The 20,900-nt window shown below is 40.7% G+C and overlaps 1 protein-coding gene across 2 annotated transcripts in view; it reads right to left on the bottom strand.

Moving 5' to 3' along the window:
- Positions 1-20,900, bottom strand: part of ror1 (receptor tyrosine kinase-like orphan receptor 1) — a 152,763-nt gene that overhangs the window by 47,336 nt on the left and 84,527 nt on the right. Inside the window, exon 2 of one of the 2 annotated variants that reach the window (XM_050055509.1) lies at positions 5,822-5,884. The exons of the other annotated variant lie outside the window; for it this stretch is intronic. Within the exon in view, the coding sequence (XP_049911466.1) occupies positions 5,822-5,884 (63 nt within the window). The remainder of the gene's footprint in view (positions 1-5,821; positions 5,885-20,900) is intronic. 2 annotated transcript variants of the gene reach the window in all.

The raw sequence follows: 20,900 nt of genomic DNA on the forward strand, positions 1-20,900 counted from the left end.
GAACAAATATACTGTAAATCTGGAGTCTAAATCTGTTCAGGAATCCAGAAATCCTTGATTTATACTTGATAACAATGATTTTCAGACCTTTAATTGATTTCTCGCAGGGTTTTATAAGTCTGTAGGCAGGACAAATTTTCTTGAACTATAAGGTTGCACTTCTGGTATATCAAAAAACATATTTCTTTCTTGCTACATGGCTCAAAATGTGAAGGGATATTGATTTTTTTTAAATTTTTTTTTTACATATATTTCTTGCTCACTCTGCACTCCGTGTGTGTGTGAAGATGAAGATACATGGTTTTAGTTTGGCTCCAGGTGTGTGAAATGTGTGACTCAGATCAGAGAAGCTCTGATAGGAAAAAGTGTTGCAACACTCCCTCATAGTCACAGGTCATCACCTCTCATAATCACACACAAGAAAAACATCCATGCTCAATATGCTATGCTGACATCAGTCGCAGAGGCGTGCGAATACACACTGGTAGCACCTGAGGTCATTGCTACTGGTGATACATTTGTCTTAGTGAGGGTGCGTGAGAGTGTGTCTGTGTATGCTTACTTTTGTGTGTGGGTGCGTGTTTTCATTTTATTTGACATCCCAACTATCAACACAAAGTCATGAGGGGTCGGCTGGGAATCTGTGCCTGTTATGAATGAAGTGGACCAAATCTCGCCTACGTGGCTGATGCAACTCTTGACAGACTTAAAGGGATAGTTCAGAATTATATATGTGGGCTCATATGGGGTATCCATAGTAACTATATTATAAACAATAGACTTCTGTCAGCACCCCCCAGTTTGGAGAAGCAGGCTGGAGTCTGACCTGAATGTACAGCGGTGGATGGGGGCAGCAGCAAAATGTATTTTAGCCACCTAAAAAATCTATAACAGTTTAAGTGTACACTATATTGAAAATATTTTCACCACTTTATCTTTCCTTCCTACAGCCCTTTCTGACGGGGTAGCTCCTGTGTTAAATCACTGTTTTTCTCAATGGAGTCTGGCTTTGAAGAAATCAATATAAGGACTTTAGTTCCCTACTGGAAAGCAGTGAAAATATTATAAATATAGCATGCACCTTAACTGTTAGGTAACTAAAATACATTTTGTTGCGGCACCTGTCCACAGCAGTACATTGCTTAGCTCCCATGTCAGATATCTGCCTGCTTCTCCAAACAAGGGGCGTGCCGACTGACATCTACTGTATACAATACACTGACGATGGACAAGTACCTCATTCAACCCCAGTTTAAAAGATGTGAACTATCCCTTTAATGTCCCTGTTAAGTCTGACTGTATCATCTAAAAACAGCAAGTGCTTTATTTGTTAATTGAGAACAGACCCGCTCTTAAAAGACACGTGTGTTCTGCCAAAGGCAAGAGGTCACACACAAACTGAGTCACTTTAACGCCGTCTCATTAGCTGAGTTGATGGAAAAGAAAATGGTTTTTGGAGCTGTTCGCCTGCACACTTCATTAGCTGTTATAATAACTGACAATGAAGCAGCGGGGAGCAGAAGAAAGGAAAGAGGAGACAAGAGGAGACGATGAGAAGAGAGGTGAAGAAGACAAAGATGTCCTGCCAATGTCTGTGTAACAAAGCCGCTCTGTATGTAATTGTCTCGTGGTGAGTGTTGTGGTATTTGGCACCGGGAGTACTGTGAAACTCAAACCATTGCTGAGGACTGTCCCTTTAATGTGGCAGGCGACTAAACGGTGCCCTGTCATCAGCGCGCATTTGCTCGCAGTGGCTTTGTACAATCAAACACTCACACGCAGGCACACAAACGTAAACACACGCACACCCACACAACCGCAACGCACACAAACTATCCATGTCCCAAAGTAGACAAGTTACACAATACCTTTTCATCTCACCATGCAACATTGTATTTCTATATGTGGATGTATGTCTACATACAATTACATATACACGAGAGTAAGGCTGCTCTCAGCAAGACACAGGCGCAGAAACCTGAGTGGCTGCACAGCTAACTAAACACACTCAGTAGATACACAGAGGAGCTGGGACTGTAGCGATGCCAGCTACGGCTAAAGGTGAATTTCATTAAAGTTGGGTCCCTCTCCAACAGAGAAAGAGAAAGAAAGAGGAAAGGAAGTGAAGGAAGCGAAATGAATAAAACAAAGCAAAAAAAGGGAAGAATAAAAGAAAGCCCCGGGGAAAATGAGTTCAGTAAACTATCATCACCCCTGATTTCAGCCCAATAATGAGCCTCTTTCAGCATGATAACTTCCTGCTACTGATGCATAGTGATAGAGCCACGCTACCTGAATGCTGTCTGCTTGGTCAATCAAAACCATTCCCTGCCTGCAGACAAAACAAGTGGTGCAATCACCATCCATCCATCAGATAAGAAACAGATGTTAGTCACGGGGCTGAGCTCAAATTGACACACACACACACAGATACACTACTATGAACACACGGGTGCGCGCAAACACACATGCGCAAGCCTTTGTAGGTTTTTATATTTCATGTTGTTGTGGAAAAATAAAGCTGTCTCTATGATTTGTTTGGAACTACTCCTCATTGTATGTATGACTTTTTAAACAGCCTTGATTGGTCACCATAATCATTATCTTGCCTAAACTGCTCAATCATGTCCAGAAACTACCGTCTTTGCTCTTGCCTGTGTGTTTAACAATGTCTGTTTTTGTGTACACTGAATCTGCTGTGGGGCGGATGTTGTGGGAGATTGGGCTTTGCAAGAGATGAATTAAATAAACCAGACAAAATGAGAGAGCAAAAATAAAGGTCAAGTCTCATGTTGAGGATCTTCCAAAGTCAGGTTATCTTCGTGGGGGATTAGGCGGACGTCAGCTCTCAAAGCCCGAGGGAAACTGAGGAGAGGGGGCGAGATTTGACTGATAACTCTGGGCAATGGTGTTACGAATATATCCAGAAAACTTTATGGATCTGACTCAGCTATTCCTGCAGCGCTGACAGAAGAATAGCAGTTTTAAATGCTTCCTCCATCAGGATCTGCTGATCTAAACCTGCGCAGCTCCAGGAGACGTGACCATCCTCACCACAAAATAAATAATTTTACTAAACTGGCAAGAACCCTTATTGATTGAGGAATGGAAGGAATTAGCTGGCCAAGCCTGTGTGGGAGAACCGAGCAGCCTTAAAAGGCATTTTAATCTTCATATTGCATCCCACAGACAATTTTCTTGGGGTTTTGGACCAGGTAGGGTGCATGTTAAAATGGACTTGTTGACAAGTTTGTTACCTACAAGCTTGTTAAATGTAGATGCCGTTAGTGGACTGTGAAACTCCTGGAGATCCTGAGCACATCAGTCCAGGTACCATGAGTGGGCTGCTCTCTCTTCCATGTAGAAAAACTATTTTTGTAAGACAGATTGAGTACTGAAAATGTGCATCCTGACAGCACATAAGTGGTGGGGGCATTATATCAAGATGTCAAGCAGAGTCAGCAGCAAACAACAAATGCCAAGAACAACTGAAAGTTATGAAGAAGCACTAATATGAGATATACTACTGCTGCTTTTTCTGCTGTGATCTTACTATTACTGTAACTACAGTAGAAAGGTGCATTCAGAACAGTGCAGGTCTCTGCCAGTTGGACGCCCAGGCTGCTAGCAGCCATTCTAGACAATGTTGTTCCAGCAGATGTGTCACACCACATTTCAGAAACACCAGAAGCTAATAAAAATACATGCATCATCAATTTTTGATGGAGCTGCAGCACATTGCACAGAGCAGATTGAGTTGTTCTGCTAGCAGGAGCTGTATGTGAAATATAAATATCATTCAATAATGAGGAAAGACGTATTTTTAATAACTAAAACACAGTCAGAAACTTTAATCCATGTCATCCATTTGATCTTCTGATCCATTTGTAACTGGACTTTTAATGGTATTAACAAAATCAACAAAATCGAGCAGGCAAAACGCTCTGCTCCTGAAACGCTCATGGTGTGGTACGACTGTGCAGCGGATGGCCAAAACCAGGCAGCAGCCAAGGCAGCTGGAACACTGTGCCACTGTCGTGGTGGAATCGTCCCTCCCAGCTCCCTTACAGACAAGATGGCTTTAAAAACAACAAATAGAGTCAACTTAGTTATCTCGAAATATGCCTTAGTTCAGTGGATTATAAAATATCAGGTATGGAATTAATCTGCAGATGCTCTGGTCCAAAATAAGACCAAACCCTCCTATGCATGTCAGTTTTTGAGCCAGAGCGAAGGCCAAAATGTGGCCTGCAACCATCTGATTTCTGAAAAATTTGCGCCTCCCTACAAGCCGGTTAAGAGGAACGAGGAGTCAGCAGTCAATGATGGTATGAAACAGTCCATGAAACAGCTTTTACAGGTTTTAACTGTAAATCACTGCAACCATGAGACGTCTTTGAGCATACAGTCATACATGTGCACATTAATAGTATTAGGCTGATTGGTTCAGTAGTTTGCGAGATTAGCTGCGGACAAATGACTAAACACACCTACACACACGCAACTAAATGCATGGTGACATCCCAGCTTACATCTGGCAGAGTTAACAATAGAGTATCCCACTCTGGTATTGAGATCTGGTGATCTTTGATGGTTATTTTACTCAGCTGGAGAAAAAGTCAACCAATCAAAGCTGTGTAGGTGGGATTAAGAACAAGGAAATCTTCCCACATAGCTAGTGAGCTACCGAACTACCAGTGGCAACAAAAATGATGAAAAGCATGATGTCATTGATGCAGCTGCACTAGATCTTGTAAGAAGATTTCCAAGAATAACAACTTAATCCATGCTTTTTCTCAATTGTAGTGAAAAGGTAACAAACAGAAATCAGCTAACAAAAAAATCAGGCTGAATGAATCAAGTTAAATTAAATGCCAGCATAATTATTAGAATCATTCTGGTGTCGGCCAGGAATGATTCGGTCCCGATCTGCCCTTCAGTGGATACACATTTTAAAAGTATGCAGGCAAGTATGTGATCAGTGCTGTTTGTGTCACATCTTTGTGTGTACCAGTACTGATTGGTAAAAAAAACAAGTGCCATGGGCTCTTTCAGAAGACATTTTGAATGAAACATTTCTGCTTGAAAGAGAAAACAAGTAGTGTGCTTTATCTGCCTTGTGAAAATTCTGCCACTACAGCTCCGTTAAAATCTCAGTCCTGTGATCTGCCCCTGCAGCACATCTGCAAAAAACTGGGTTTACAACTTCACATTAACACTTCCTGTATTTACCCACAAATGGGATGGGGATGCCTGACCGAGTCAAACTCAGCAAGTTGATGGAATAAGAGGGTCGCCTTAGGAGTTGGGCTGACAGATGAATACTGTATATGAAGCAAAGTGTAAGAAGATGTCGTGAGAGCAGCAGCACATTTTGAAGCTCCGCTGTTAGATTCTGCCTAAGAGAGAACTCAAAGTAGGTCAGTGGAAATTAGGGAAATGCAGTGCACCTGTGGCTGTATTCCCACATGCTGAGTAGATCAATGTGTAATTCGTTCCATCAATTATCCTCTACATTGGCCTACGCTGGGACAATGGGTGTTGTCTGGGTTGCTAAAGGTGACCATTCACAGAGGATGGGTAAGTTTTTAACACATCATTGAATGTAATTTCAGACAACACACATGGGGTTACTGCTCAACACACCACTTGTTAATTGCACTGCGAACACATCATGTATTGCTTGAAACAGATGTGTTCACAGCTTTAACGTATTTTTCTGGAATGAGGTTTGTTAAGAATGCATTGAAATTGAGCCCTACTTTGTGTGTGTGTGTGAGAGTGTGTTTGAGAGTGTGTTTGTGTTTATGTGTGTCTTTACCATCACTAGAGGTGTTCCATGAAGTGGTAGCTATCACACTGGGGTCTTGGGGAAACTCAGACCCTGTAAACAAGAGGAAATGGAGAGGGCTATTAGTATGTTTCTGACTGTTGGGCCCTGCCACCTTCGATTCCTATTTCACTAGTTGGATCATGAACCCTGCAATTAGAATAAATGTGGAAGAGCTAGTGAAAAAATGACAAGCTGTGAGCTTGGAAATGTGACAGGATGCCATTCATTGCAAATTGAACCTTAAAAAAAATGCTGCCATTACCTACCACTGCTCACAGAATCAAACGCTGCCCAGTGGGTCTAAGTGGGGAAGCTGGGAAAGGTTCAATATCATACAAATGTTCTCTGACACAAGGAAATGAAAAACAATCATTATGATTGTCCAGAGTTATTTTCTTCCAACTCAACAACGTAAAAGTACTTCAAACTAAATATAGGAAAAACAGATTGTCACAAGTCAGGTTTCTATCAAAATGTAGCTCAACTTTTAACCAAATGTTTAGAAAATTAGCAGAAGATAAGTGATAAATGCCAGTAATTCTCCAATTAGGTGTCTATATACCACTGCAGAAGAAGAAGGTGCAAAGAAATCAGAGGATGTAAAATAAAGGAGAGCACACTGGACAATGGAAAAAGAGAGTTTTGAACAACTAATATTAGAGCTCTGTGCTCTTGGAAGAGTTCTAGTAAAAGTCCTGTGTGTATACATAAGCCTGTTAAAAGCCATCTAAAGATGATGAAGAGAACTTGCTTTGGCCGGCAGTGATAGTATGTCATGACTGGATGTCACCATTTATTCGCTGTAACTGTTTCCATTGCACTTAGTCGCACTGACCTTTCATTGATACACCAACATAAAAACTTTTTGGCAATACTTAAAGAGTTTCTCAAATATTTGGCATTTTCACTCAGGGGTTTTTCTTTTTTTGCACAAATTGAAAACGTGGATAAAAACAGGTGGATGGAAAAACAATGCATGGAAACATCACTTGGAAAATGAAATACTTGGTTGTGTGGCAGTATAGCGGCAAAAGGAGAAAATAATTGTTCAGCCTGAGCCTGAGTGTGCAAATTACCAGTTCAATGCTCAACAAATGCGCAAGACCCATTTTGAGTCTGTATAGCCCTTATTACCCAGAGACTGTGCTATAGGGCTGCTATGGAGTCCATTCTTCATGCCGCCTTTGTATTTTTATGCATTATCAAACAACGGTGGCATCATGCCCCTCTAGTGTGTGATTTTAGACAGCATGCAGGCGTCACAGAAGCAAAAGAGGCGTAAAATATATCAACACCTTCGGCCTCTGGTGTGACATATACCATACGCATTGTCAGTGCATCATATATAATAACGACATGGCAATATCAGTCATTTAACAGTGTTGTTATATGGTGGCTAATCTTGTCCTCTGCTCAGAGGGTAAGGAGATCCCAAACCTAACTTTTTTCCAAATTTGCAGACACTTCTGGCCACTATCCTTCTTCTTTGAGTTAGCTGCTAACTGCTATCAGCTGTTTTTTAAATCTACCTTAATGGGGTGCACACATAATAGCCTACATCATCAAAACGTCACACCCGTTCTATCCATAATCCCGTCCTGCTGGCTGTTCTTTTTACACAGACATCATTTGACGCTATTACTACCCCTGCTGCAGGCTTAAAGGTGAGACAACTCTGCCCCCCCCCCCTTCAGCAATTGCACCGTTTATACACAACAGTGAGGTGGCATAATGGCGTGAAATTCCCACCTTGAAGAGGCAGTGTAAAAAGGGCTCACTTCAAACAGAAACAGTCAGAAAGCCCAGACCCTCTGTGCTTATGGTATGTCCCTAAATTTAAAACTACAGCAGAAAGGTTCTACTATTTCATGTGAGTCATTTGTTGTCACAGTTTAAACAATCACAATGTTGCCGACACTTTTCAGTGTAAAAGACAACAAACGCAAGTACACATTGCCTGAAAAGTTTTCCCATCTTAAATCTGGTGATAGCATTGTACATTTTCTGGTGCAGATCAAAGGTTTGAATGTATAACAGGGAGCCCATCAGCGAGCCATGTGGACCTAATGCTGCATTATTACCAGCTGACGACAGAGCAGCCCTCTGCTTTTCATTACAGGAGAGAGAAAACAGAAAATGGGCTTCAGTGTGCACCGCCACAGGTCATAAGGTGAGTCCTGACAAATGAAAAAGCCTGCAGGACTTAAACGCGCAGACTGACATGGATGGGACCTGAAACAGTTTTATCTTTGCTGATCCTTTGGACTCCAGACAACTGACAAACACAGATGTGTTTTCCCAGATGTACAATAAGTTGTGCTCTTCAGGCTGACCCAGTGTGTGTGTGTGTGTGTGTGTGTGTGTATGTGTGTATCTCGGTGCAGGCTTGGCTAGTTAAACATGATGAATGAGCAAACGGCTCAGATACATGCAAAAAACACAAGCGGGTGCACTGATACAACTGTATACACACAAACACACGCACATTCATCTGTAAGCCTTAGCTTTTCAAGTACATAACAAGTTTCTTCATGAATATTCAACTTGAAAACATTATTGGTACGTGTGTGGCATGCAGGGTGACAGTCGGAGAGAAAGTCTGCAGTCAAACAAGACCAGGCGCCTGACACGAGGTCATGCTAATTGGGTGATAATGTGTTGTTTCACACGAGCTGTGTCAGGATGGTAACGACTGTGTGGTGGTGCTTGTGAAATGAGCTGTGTTAACGAGGAGCTCTCTGGGCCTCTGCACCTGTTACTGAGGGAGTCTGGAGGCTTGGCAACACACTCACAACAACAGGCAGAAGGCTTTATGAGATAGGGTTAAGATTGTAACAGATATGTAGCAACACTGAAGGGGTGACCTGCAGATCTAAAATATGTGTTATCATTAGGTTATCTCTTTATCTAACTACCTCTAATAATCTCTGCTAGCTTGGTTGTTTCATATCCTTCTGACTTGTGTTATGGGACCCAAAATGACTCTTTGGTTTGTTCCTGGAGGCTCCTAAGATGACAATGTATTATGGGGAGTCTTGGTCCAAAGGTGAATCTAAATTCTCTCTGTGTTCTGGGTTGATAGGCTTAAAGAATCACAGAGCTCTGTGGTTTACAAAGGACAGAGGAGAGGGGACATCATAGCTCACTAGCTTCACTAACACAAAGCTGGCCAAGTGCAACCAGGTGAGAGTTCAATAGAGGAGCTGGACACGGGTACACAAGGGAAGAGGGAAAGGTGTACCATGAAGAAGCTGCATAATCTTGAGAGGATTTTTTTTATTGCTATTTTGAGTTAGTCCACACTTAAAAAATGTCTTTTTTCATGAACAAACACTAGCACAAATGATTTAACTGACATTAGCTTTCCAGACAGTTTTCCAACTAAACAAGAGGGTATTCCCTCATTTTTTTCTCTATTTCTCTTTCTCCCACTTTATCTCTCCTCTATTTAGGTCACATCTGTTAGTTCTCTTTCATTGACACAACCATCTGAAATATCTGGGATGAACTGCAGAGTAATTTTGAGATTAGCTTTCTAATGTTTCTCAGTAACAGAGGGAAGCAATTGCGTTAGGCCCATTTGTTAACAAGGGCCTAAAAATAGGCACCTTCACAGCGCCTGTGTTGGTTTAGATCAGTGGTTTTTGTCGCTCTGGGCCTGGACCTCTGATTGGATCATGATCCTGATTCTGATGGTCTCATACATGTTAACTGGATGTGTGTATTATATAAAGGATACTCCTCCACCAGTATGAATAACCGACAAGGATCAAAGGTTTAGATGATAGTAGAAAAAAGGAAGAAACTATTACTGTGGATTCCATTACAAAAGGTCTGTCGAAGAGTCAACAGTCAACATTGGTCCCCCCTAACTATGAACACAACCTTTCCTTGACCTTGCCCAAGCAGTTTTAGTTGCCTAAACTTAACCAAAACTTTACTATGTTGAGGTGAAAGGTCACAAAATAGTTGTATTAACTGTTTTTTGTAACAGTAGTATGTCCTGTTCTTGAGGGAATGGACAAACTGATATATTTTAGGTTGGTAAAGGTATGAGGTATGAGCCCTTTTTATGAATGTCATCCTGCTGATAGGGTTGCCAATTGGAAAATGCTCATATATTCCATTTGGAAGGCAAAGACACCCAACTTCGTTTCTTATTTGGGTACATTGACTTGTTGGAAAAGCTTGCATAGAGGTTCATATACAGATGCACATACTGTATACCTCCTGAAATTCCCATTTCATCACAATTTCTCAGACAATTTATCAGCATCGGTCAGGGTCTGTTTCGTGCCGTCTCTCCAGCCAAGAGCCAAGCTACCTTTTAGCTGCTTGTCTACCATTTCACATCACTTCCATTTTCACAGCCACAAGTCAGCTTCCCAGGACTATTAGTGCTCTGATACCATCTCTGCCCATTGGTTTTTTATTAAAACGACGATTATCTCAACTGTTAAAAACCCAAATTTTACAGTCATTTCCAAAGAAAAGCAACCTGGATCATAGAGCCATGCACGTATTTCCATAGCATGTCAGTAGTGATATGCTGGATGGATGTTCTGGATGTTTGAAAACCTTTATCTAAGTATCATTTCTCCTCTTTGGCTGGTATTGCATATTTTATAGTGAGTTTTAGAACCTTTTCTTTCATCTTCATCTGTGCGCCACTCAATTGCCACCCTACAGGCAAAGTATACAGTGAATGGTTAACATGAAGGTGCCTTTGAGAAGTCCAGACATCAGATCTCCACACAGAAAGTTCCATGAGAGCAGCCTCTGATCCTCGTCCAGCTGTATTTGGCTTATGATGATAAAAATCACGCAGGGACACGAGCTTCACCCCTATAAAGCTTTAAGAATTTGGTGTGACTTTACTGTGACAGCAGCATATGGGAATTAGTGCAGAACTTCAGAATCATGGGAATGAGTGAGAGGCCTGAAGTAAAGTAAAAGGGAAAGTGAGAAAGAAGGAGCCTCAGAGGGTAAAGCTGAACCGAATCAGAAATGTTCAATTTGAGCGGTTATGCCTAGCAACTAATATGCTGTTATATGGTCTGGGGGGCTGTGTTTGGAGCCAGGGTGGTTGGTGTGGTGAGTGAGACTGATGTATGAGCTCTCCCGCTCTGTTATTAGGGCCTCTCCCAAGGTCCTCTTCCATCCCTATTAGCTGGAAAACTGACCTAACTCAGGGGTTATCTGGAAGAACAGCAAACCGACCATTTTCACAATATAGCTATATTTCTGTTTTAAAGAGGTGAGAGATAGATGTGCTTAGAGGAGGAAAATTTTGAAATGATAATAATTTCCTTTTCCAATTTGTCTTCATCAGATCAGTCTTTCCATCCAGCAAGTTTCTCCAGCTTTCTTTGTGTGTCCTTGTTTTTTTATTTGTTTAAAGTGCGTCCACTGAAAAAGCCTCTCCCTTAATTCTGCTTTGATTTTTCAAACTAACCACTGTCTTATCTCACTTCTCTCCCTAAGTATTCATTTAAACATCTATTCTTCTAATATACCCAATGGTGCAGTTGCAGACAACAAGAAGAGTGAGAAACGGTGCTAATGCCCCACTGTTGCATACACCCACAGCCAGACAAAGCACCATATAGGGCTCAAGCTGCCTTAATGAATTATTAGCGCAATTAGGCTCAAGATTGGAAAATGAGCGGAAAGTTACGGTCCTGGCAAAAGGACAGGGATTTAAGAAAATAAAAATCATTTCATGCCAAGAGGAAGAAGAAAAAAACCTGAGTGAGGCAGAGAAGAAAAGTGAGGGAGGACTGCAAAGGAGAGTAAAGGACTTTGAGATAAATGGAGAGAAGAAGACTTGGAAAATGTGAGAGTGCAGAAAAAAAAGACAGCAAAGGAGAGAGAAAAAAAGAGACTTCATAATAAACCCATACTGAAGGCGCTCGTAAAAATCTGCTTTTTAAGAAGTGGGCTTCCGTCCCACAGGGCAGAGTGCTGGTTTGTGTTGGCTGCAGAGTTTATTCATTGTGTTGGTTGTAAATAACTTACACTGGTCATACATAGGCATCACTGAGTCACGGGACTCACGGACAGCTGAGACAGAAAATAAGTAGGTAGATGGTAATTCTAGTGGTTTGGGTTTATGAGGTAAAACCTGCCAGACTTATTTTATTATTGTGTCTTATTTTCTTAGTTTTGGCCATTTCTGTCAGATCTGATAACACTGTGTTTGCCAAAGTAACTGCTGAGATCTGGGAACACGGCAACAGGCGCTACAACAAAGTCAGCTGGGGCAAGAAATGCAAGTTCAATGATTTGAAATGATTTTGAAATGTTGTAAACACCTAAATAATGGCCTTATAGGTCATCTGTGCAAGCAGCTTAGTATGACCCATATGCAACCATATCATCACACTCCAATGGTCCTATGTCATTTTGAGTCATTGTCATTAACAAGCATAAACAAGCTGCAAATGTTCAGCCATATTATCTAAAAAAACTATTATCAGAAACCGTAATAATTCTTCATCGCACAGGAAACGTTATATGCCTGCACAACTATGCCAAGTAAAGTACATTTAAAAAAACAGTACCAGGAAGTCAGTCTGTAAACTGTGGTGGATGTGCACTGTTTACAGTTTGGGAAGTAACTTAACTGTCTGCCTTTGCTTTCTATTCAAACTATTAAAATGTCTTTGACTGTCTAAATTCTTGAGTTTCTTGCCCAATTCGACTTCTTTTTTAGCAATGTCAGCTTGTTCTCAACTTGGGAAATACAACGTGTTTAGTTACAAATACAGATAATGTCAAAACAACCACCAAAATAGTAATAAACATTAGTCAAAATAACCAGAAATTATCCTTTATAGAGAGACGAAGAGAACAAGACAGTAAAGCTAGAGAGAGGATAATGTTGGGCGTGTCTGAAACCACTCCCGTGTTCACTCATTCTCTATAGACGCTAAATAGTTGACTCGATACTGAGCAGTAAATCGAGATGTTGGACGGTGAACATAGTTCACTATAGTAAATAGGGAGTGATTTGGGACACAGTGGATGTGTACCACCTGTGCATGTTGGTGTGTGTGCTTGTGCAGCTGCACCTGCGAGCGTGTATGTGTGTGTGTGTGTGCAGGTGTTTGTTCCCAGGCTCAACTGGAGCATATAGAGGAATAAAAGCAGGCCCAGTTCAGGGACTGAGTGTTCACCTGAGGACATCATGGACCAAAGAACACAGGAACCACGAGCACACATACACACCCACAGTCCTGCATCGCCTCAGAAAGTTCTGCTCTGTAACCTTATAAGACCACATAAGGGGGTGAGAGACAGAGAAGCTGAGCGGGGGAGAGGGATGTGAGCAGGATAGATGACAGGAGGCTGCGTGACAAGGCTCTTTTTGGATCAGTACAATAGACAACAAGAGAAAGAAAGAGATCAAGTTGCAGCAGACATTTGCTCCGACATGAAAAAGCACATTAAAAAAAAAGTTTGCATCTTCTCCAAAAATCACACAGAGCTGAGGAGGGAGGATGTTTTTGCAATTTATAAATGTTTTGGAGCGCTGCATAGCATTTGGAATTATAGTTTGGCTTGACCACAAATGCTCAATAAATGTTGGAGGGAACTTCGTCTCTTTGGGTAAAACTTGCAAAAAGTTTCTTATATCATTTTAATAATAGAATAGGTAGGCCTACGTACGTTCTGAAGACACTGTTCAGAGACACCGGCATTTTAGGGAAGAAAGTGAGCCACTTTAAAAAAGACACCAAACACTGATTTTAATATAGAGCTGTATTGTAGCACAAGCCTATCGAACATAAAATCTGAACACACAACCACCCACAGAGGGTTTTTAAACTGCTGCAGAGCTTCAGAGGAAACCTGAGTACGCCAAGAATAAAGCTGACACAGACCAACAAGTGCAAAGAAGATTCCTTCAAACAGCAGCTTGTCACTTCCCTGAAAATTATCTCACAGCGTCAGGCTTACACAGACAACTGCCACTACCCAGCGTTCCTCAGTGCATGGTGTGTAAGCATGGCTGACGGTGATGTCCATAAGAAACACACTGAATCTTCACAACAATGCTGGTCTACAGCAGACTCTGACCTCCAACATCACTCTATGAAAATTAGAATTTCCATGTAGGAGGCATGAATGGGGATTTTCTTGTTTTAGTTCCAATCTAAACTAGTAGTTTTCATCTCCCAGTCTCCACCACCACTCTGCTGAAACCACATGCAACACAAACCGAGGGCAGGGGGTTCCCTCTATGTGCACTGAAATCCTATAGTAGCTTCTCTCTCCCTCACAAGACCGCATTTAGGTAGCAGAGGTCGCACTAAAATGTGACATGCCCAACCACAACAGTATAAAGGCCATATGGCTGTTCCTTTAACCCTTATACATTACGAAGATATTAACTGACACTCGGGCTCTGCATAGGTCCGTATTAGACAATTCTTTTATTGAGTTTCTTTTCAATTTAACTTGAATCAAACCACAATAAAGTGACTATATTGTGTTGTTTTTATTTTATAAAGTTTATGATTCCAAGAAAATTACGATTAAAAACTAATGATCAAGATTAATTGCCGGTGCTCTTGTTTTACATATGAAGTTTTGTTTGACAGAGGAGATAACAGAGGGACAAAATTCATCAAACTTAACATCATTAATGTAGGCTACCATGCACTCTTGAAATATTAAACCAGCTACCTCAGATCTGAAACTGTACAAACATATTTGTTAGCAACTATTCTATCTTTATCGTCCATACCGGTAACCTGTATTTTCATTGTAGGCAACATATTGGATTGCAACCTTTTTAGCTAACGTTAGTTTTTATATTTTGCACCTTACTGTTGGCTAGTTTTTAAATTTTAATATTTTGCACCTTAGGCCTAAAAGTTACTGTTTGCTATAGTTTTTGATATTTGCACCTAAGCGTTAGCTAGTTTTTAATATTTTCCACCTTACTCTTGGCTAGTTTTTATATTTTGATAGTTTTCCATCTTAGCTAGTTTTTAATATTTTGCACATTACTGTTAGCTAGTTTTTATATCTTGGACCTTACCGTTAGCTAGTTTCTATATTTTGATATGTTTCCACCTTAGTGATAGCTAGTTTTTATATTTTGGACTGTTAGCTAGTTTTGAAATTTTAATATTTCCCTCCTTACTGTCAGATAGTTTGTCACATTTTACACTTTAGTGTTAGCTAGTTTTTAATATTTTACACCTCATATTTAGCTACTTTTTAAATTTTGATATTCTTCCACCTTACCATTAGCTAGTTTTTAATATTTTGCAGCTTACTGTTAGCTAACGTTAGTTTTTAATATTTTGCAGCTTAATGTTAGCTATAGCTAACAGTAAACTGCTGCAACCAACAGTAAGGTCCAAAATATAAAAACTAGTTTTTATATGGACCTTACTGTTAGTTAGTTTTTAATATTTTGGACCTTATTGTTAACTAGTTTTTATATTTTCACATTTTTCAACCTTAGTGTTAGCTAGTTTTTCATATTTTGGACCTTACTGTTAGTTAGTTTTTTCTATTTTGCACCCTACTGTTAGTTACTTATTATATTTGCCATGTATTATATATTTGCTATACATCTGCATTTCTGCTATATTATTTTAGTCATTGTATTACTGTTTCTGCACTCCTCTAAGCTTTGTATTGCAACTGCTGCATAGCAATTTCCCTCAGGATAAATGAAATTTTATTTTATCTTATCTTATCTGAGTTTACAAATTTTATGTGGTGAATGTGCATTAATTTGCCATATCTGGGAAAATACTCCAAATGATATTGTGATACTATTTCAGCCACAAAGAATAGCTTTAGCTGACAACTCGATAAGTGCTAGTCTTCTTACTGGTCAGGGCCACTCACACATTTATACTTATGGGCAAATTAAAGTTTCCAGTCCACCAGTCTTTGAAATATGGGAGGAAACCTGAGAGCGCCAAGGAAACCCACGCAAACACACATCATGTAAACTCGACACAGAGAGCTGGAGCTTGGGAATGAACTTAAATGTGCTGAGGTTTTTTTAGATTTATGTACACTGAAGGCAATTTCCACATCTCCATTGCAGGAAAAGGCTTGCTATGTGTTATGAACCTCACTTTATATTAAGCTACAGTCCCTCTTACAAATTTGTCTGTTTCATCATGACAGAAACTGTGCTCTTGGAGTAACTTCATGCTGTGCTGATGGCTCTGCAGAATCCTGCCGTACCCTGTTTGGCCCTATAGAACTACGTTTAGCCTCATAGGTTCAACAAGCTGATGCACAAGCCCCCCGCTGTCCCTGCGAGGCTATGCAATGGAAACCACGCTGATGTAAGGCCTGGTTAGCCCATTTTGGGTGAGGCTCCCCTCAGCTCCTGTTACCAGCGATGTAAGCAGACTAGTGAGGAATGTGCACAAGCATGTTACCACCTACTGTGCAGCTCATCTGTTTTCACCTGACAGGTCCAGGACAAGTGTGTGTATGTGTGCGAGTGCTCAGCTTTCTGGAAAACCTGATCGCTTCCAAGCAGATAGACTGAGCCCAGAGACCTTGACGTAATCTGCAGAGGTAGCCGTCTGTCTGTTCATCTGTCTGTGGAATGTGAATAGAGTCCTCACACCTGCATGTTAGTGTGTCACTTTACTGCAGAGGGTGTGCTACTTCGGCGTATTGTGCAGAAATGAGACGTTAATGATGTGAATATGGCACACATTAACATCCGTGTTGAGGTCCCTGTGTGTCACGGGGTCAGGTGTGGAATGTAAGATTTAAGACCTAAAGCCGAAGTCAGTCAGGCTGTCTGTGTGTGGTGACATGAATATAGTCATCTCTCTTGGCTTTTTGTACGTGACTTCTCTGTAAATAGTGTATCATGTGTGCCAACAGTGTGAATAAGACACATGCCATGTTGCATGCCTGCCAGTGCTTGTGTGTTGGACAAAAACCTGCATGTGTGTATGTGTGTGTGTCTGCTCAGGTGCAGTCAGGGACACGCACACACTCCATCAGCTCACCGCCAGCATTCCCGGATTCCTCAAGGATGACAAATTCAAAAGGAGAGGCCCCAGCAAATGGAATCTAGGAATGCCAGGATAATGCTGCTAAATTTCAAACGTGACTCGGATTTAGACATCATGTGACTACAGTTGAGCCGGGCACCATTCCAAAACCATTCTTTACGTCTGTTGGTATTTCCTCACTCGCCAGGCTGAATCTCGCCTTGTCTGCGGGATCTTTAATGACTGAAAAGTGCTGGCAGGCCAGATTAAATCAATGAGAGTATTTAGGCCAGACACTATTAATGAAACACAGAGCGTGACCATCTCAAGTTAAAGATGTTTGATTTAAATCACACATCAAGTGCAGCGATGGCGTCATTTGGAAAACGTTATTAACCATAATTCTAATGTCTCCCGTCCGGAGTCATGATTGTTTTGACTGTAAAGCGTGAATGTGAACACATGTAAAATGCAAAAACACATATTATATAATGCAATTGGGTACACATCCCCGTATTTCCAAACACAATTAAGATAAGTGTTCTATCAATCATATAAATAAAACAAACTGTCAGGGTCTTTAAAGCTCTGTAGGAGAAGTTTTCCACCAAGAACTCCACTCATACGACATCGTGGTTTGCAAATTTTCTCTTTAGTACCACTGTGCTTATTGCACTGATTGACCTGATGTGTTACATGGGTCACTGATTACTGGCTTCAGACTGTACAGATAAACTGTGCTGAATAACTCTGGGATGCTTCTGGGAAACTGGGTGTGAGACATCGTGTCTCCATCAACTCATGACTCTAGCTCTCAGCGACTGACGCTGTAGGATAGACTACAAGCCACAAGAAATCTGACTCCAGGCCAGAGAGAAAGTTTGACCGGGAGAGACGGAGAAATTGAAAAAGAGAGAGAAAGTAGATGAAGAAATAAGAGACGAAAGATATACTGTGGAGACCAGGACGGAGGGAGATGAAAGTGAGAGAGGAACGCCATGCGCTGAGAAATATCCTTTCCAGTAAAAACGTCCTGTGTTATTCTTATTCTTTGATTTTCCAGCTCCATACTGGAGACCGAGTTTGGGCTGCCAACAACGAGACTCCGAGGCAAGCAGAGAACCTGTGAGCCTTTCCAGCACGCTTCCCTGTCAATCACACCAATGCTCAACGGGAACCTCTCCTTGTCCCAGGTTAAGAAAATAAGCACCAGAATTCCTCCACTTGTTTAGAGGGAAAGGTAGCCGGCTAATGAGGAAGACAGGAGGATGGCAGAGAGAAAAGGACAGGATGAGAGAGAGACGAGTGCTGAGAAGGGAGAAGTGAGAGCTTTGTGTCCCCAAAGAGGGAGCTGAAAACAAGCCAGAGACAATCCCACAATGTCGGCGTCCAAAACACTTTCCGCTACTGCAGAAAAAATTATCTAGGACCAGGGACTTGGACTGGAGCATTTCCACATACCATACCACAAAAATAACAAAACCTGGTTTCACATACATTTCAGAATGTGCTAAGATATACAGAATTATTCTAAATATACAAACACGGGTTGATAAATGTATTTAACAAAAGTGATGGTATTTCTTCAAGATATAACTTAGTTTAATTCTCTGTAAAAGGAACACCAATAAGAAAAAGCAGGTCTCACCTACGCTCCTATGTTTTGCAATACATTTTGTGAAGAACTGTGAGGTAAACATGAGACAACACGATCCAAGAATTACCCTCTTGCTCATCTTGTGTTGTTAATGTTTAAAAGTAAAAAAAAAAGTTTGTGATTCATCAGCAATGTCGGTGCGATTCAGTAGGGAACAATTGGTCTCATTAAGGATTAATGGCAATATTATATTACACTAATGCTGTGAATTCAGTCGCGGACGAACTACTGAACTGACCCACCAGGCTCATGGATAAAAAGTGTCCGGGCCCCCCTGGCCTTCATCTGCAAGTCACTCAAATTACTGACCAGAGAGACTAAAAATTACCACAAATATGGGCAAAACAACCACAAAGAGATGCAAAACAACTACAGAGAGACACAAAATAACCACAAAGAGACACAAAATAACTACAAAGAGATGCACAATTACAAAGAGACACAAAATAACTACAAATATGGGTAAAACAACCACAAAGAGACACAAAATAACTACAAAGAGGTACAAAACAGCCAAGGAAGACAAACATTACCTCAAAGAGTAAAAAGACAAAAACAAAAAGATGCATAGCAACTACAGAAAGACGCAAAACAACAACAAAAACACAAACAAGGTAAAACCACCACAAAGTGTGTGTGCCTTGCTCCTGTGTGGTAGATGTGGTGGAGCTTTTTGCATATCTGTGCCCAGGGGCCCATTGTCTCATGATCTGCCCATGACTTCAGTTTAGAGTAAAGTCTCAGTTTGAGCACAGTTTCACAGAACCCATGTATCAAAATTGGAAACACAAGACTACACTGCCCTATCCTGTCAATCTTGTACAGTTGGACAGTGATAAATACAGTAACTACACACAACACTGGCATCTGTAGAAAATTGACGCAATTGAGTAGAAATAATACAGTCTAATAAAAATAAAGCAGAAGACTGGCTGTAGTTCAGTTGGGTTTCTCATAAAAACAAGTCTCATGCAAGGCTAATTGTAGATCTTCACTTATTTAATGACTTGCCCTCTACAATGAGGGTTACAGTACAGTGTTGGCAAAATACCAACATTTTGACTCAAAACTGAGGCTGTAATATATATATTTTAAGACAACTACTAAAATATTATGGCCACCAGAAAAATAACCCAGACAATATGTTTCCACTTTCCACCCCAAGCAAAATTAGTACAAAATTGACTTGGTAAAAGTGGAAACAGTGTTATTTTGACTGCCAAGAGCAGGAGTCCAACTCTGTCAATCATATCTGCATTTAAATGCCCTTAAAAGGCAATTTTCAAGTCTGGTTTGAGCTTGTAGAAAACTGTGTCAATGCCACTGATTTTTTTCACAACTGTGCTCACATATTTAATTTCCTGATGACACTAATAAAGTAAGTTAAACATAAATAAGTAGCAAAAAAAGTATAGCATTTTACACGTCAGGGGGAGAATTTTGGTGATTCAGGGGCCAAAAGGGTCTGTTACTGATATGGTTTTGTCAAAAGGGATACCCTCCTGCTCACATAAGTAAAGAATCAGATAGACAGAAAGTATTTGTGTGTGTATACACTGTGCATAGAGACAGACTCCCCAATTTCCGATGTCCCTTCGACCCATCTCTAATGTCAGGAAGAGGGAGGGGGACTGTGGAGGAATGGGGTGGACACCTGCTCTGGATCTGCCTCAGTTTGGGGAAAAAGAAGAAGGCAACAGTATGAAAAAGAAGAACAAAAGAGGAAAAAGAGAAGGAGAAATGTCAAGCAGATGTAAGTGATGAAAAGCGTGGAGATGATAAAAGGTAAACTTGACATTGTGGGAAACTCGCTGAATGGAAACAGACTGGGAGATTTTTTTAACTGTATGTTGGGAATCATCAGTGTGTGAGGAGGAGAAAAATAACGTGTGAAGAAAAAAAATGGTCAGGGGACGAAGTGATGAGAGGACAGAGGGATGTGCGATGGAAAACCAAGCTTGGAAAAAGACACCAGACGAGCTAACGCCCATCTGAATACAAAAAAAAAAAAAAAAAAGATTAAAAAACAACAAGCATTGGTTAAAATGTGAATCTGGTTTCCACTTCCTAAGACATGTGGGGAATGCTTGGTTTAACCTGCCCGACTGTCTATTAGGCAGGAAAGTGGATAAATTGTGTTTTTAATGTTCAATACTTGAGTAATTTTGTACATACATGCATCCATTTGGCAGTTTTCTACTAAAGCAGAGTAAGTAATTTTGTTATAGTGAGTTTGTCTTCCTGTATTCAAAGTCTCCTCATTTGCAATTTGCACCAAGATCAATTTATTATCATGGTAATTTATGATGCATGAGGCCTCACAGACTGAGTTCAAAACAAATAAGCACGCTGGGTGGAACATCAAGCCTGACCTCACTTTTATTTGACGTAGTTTTCCATTGGCTTTAACTGTGTG

The sequence above is a fragment of the Epinephelus moara genome, chromosome 10, assembly GCF_006386435.1.
Source record: "Epinephelus moara isolate mb chromosome 10, YSFRI_EMoa_1.0, whole genome shotgun sequence".
NCBI classification, from domain to species: Eukaryota; Metazoa; Chordata; class Actinopteri; order Perciformes; family Serranidae; genus Epinephelus; species Epinephelus moara.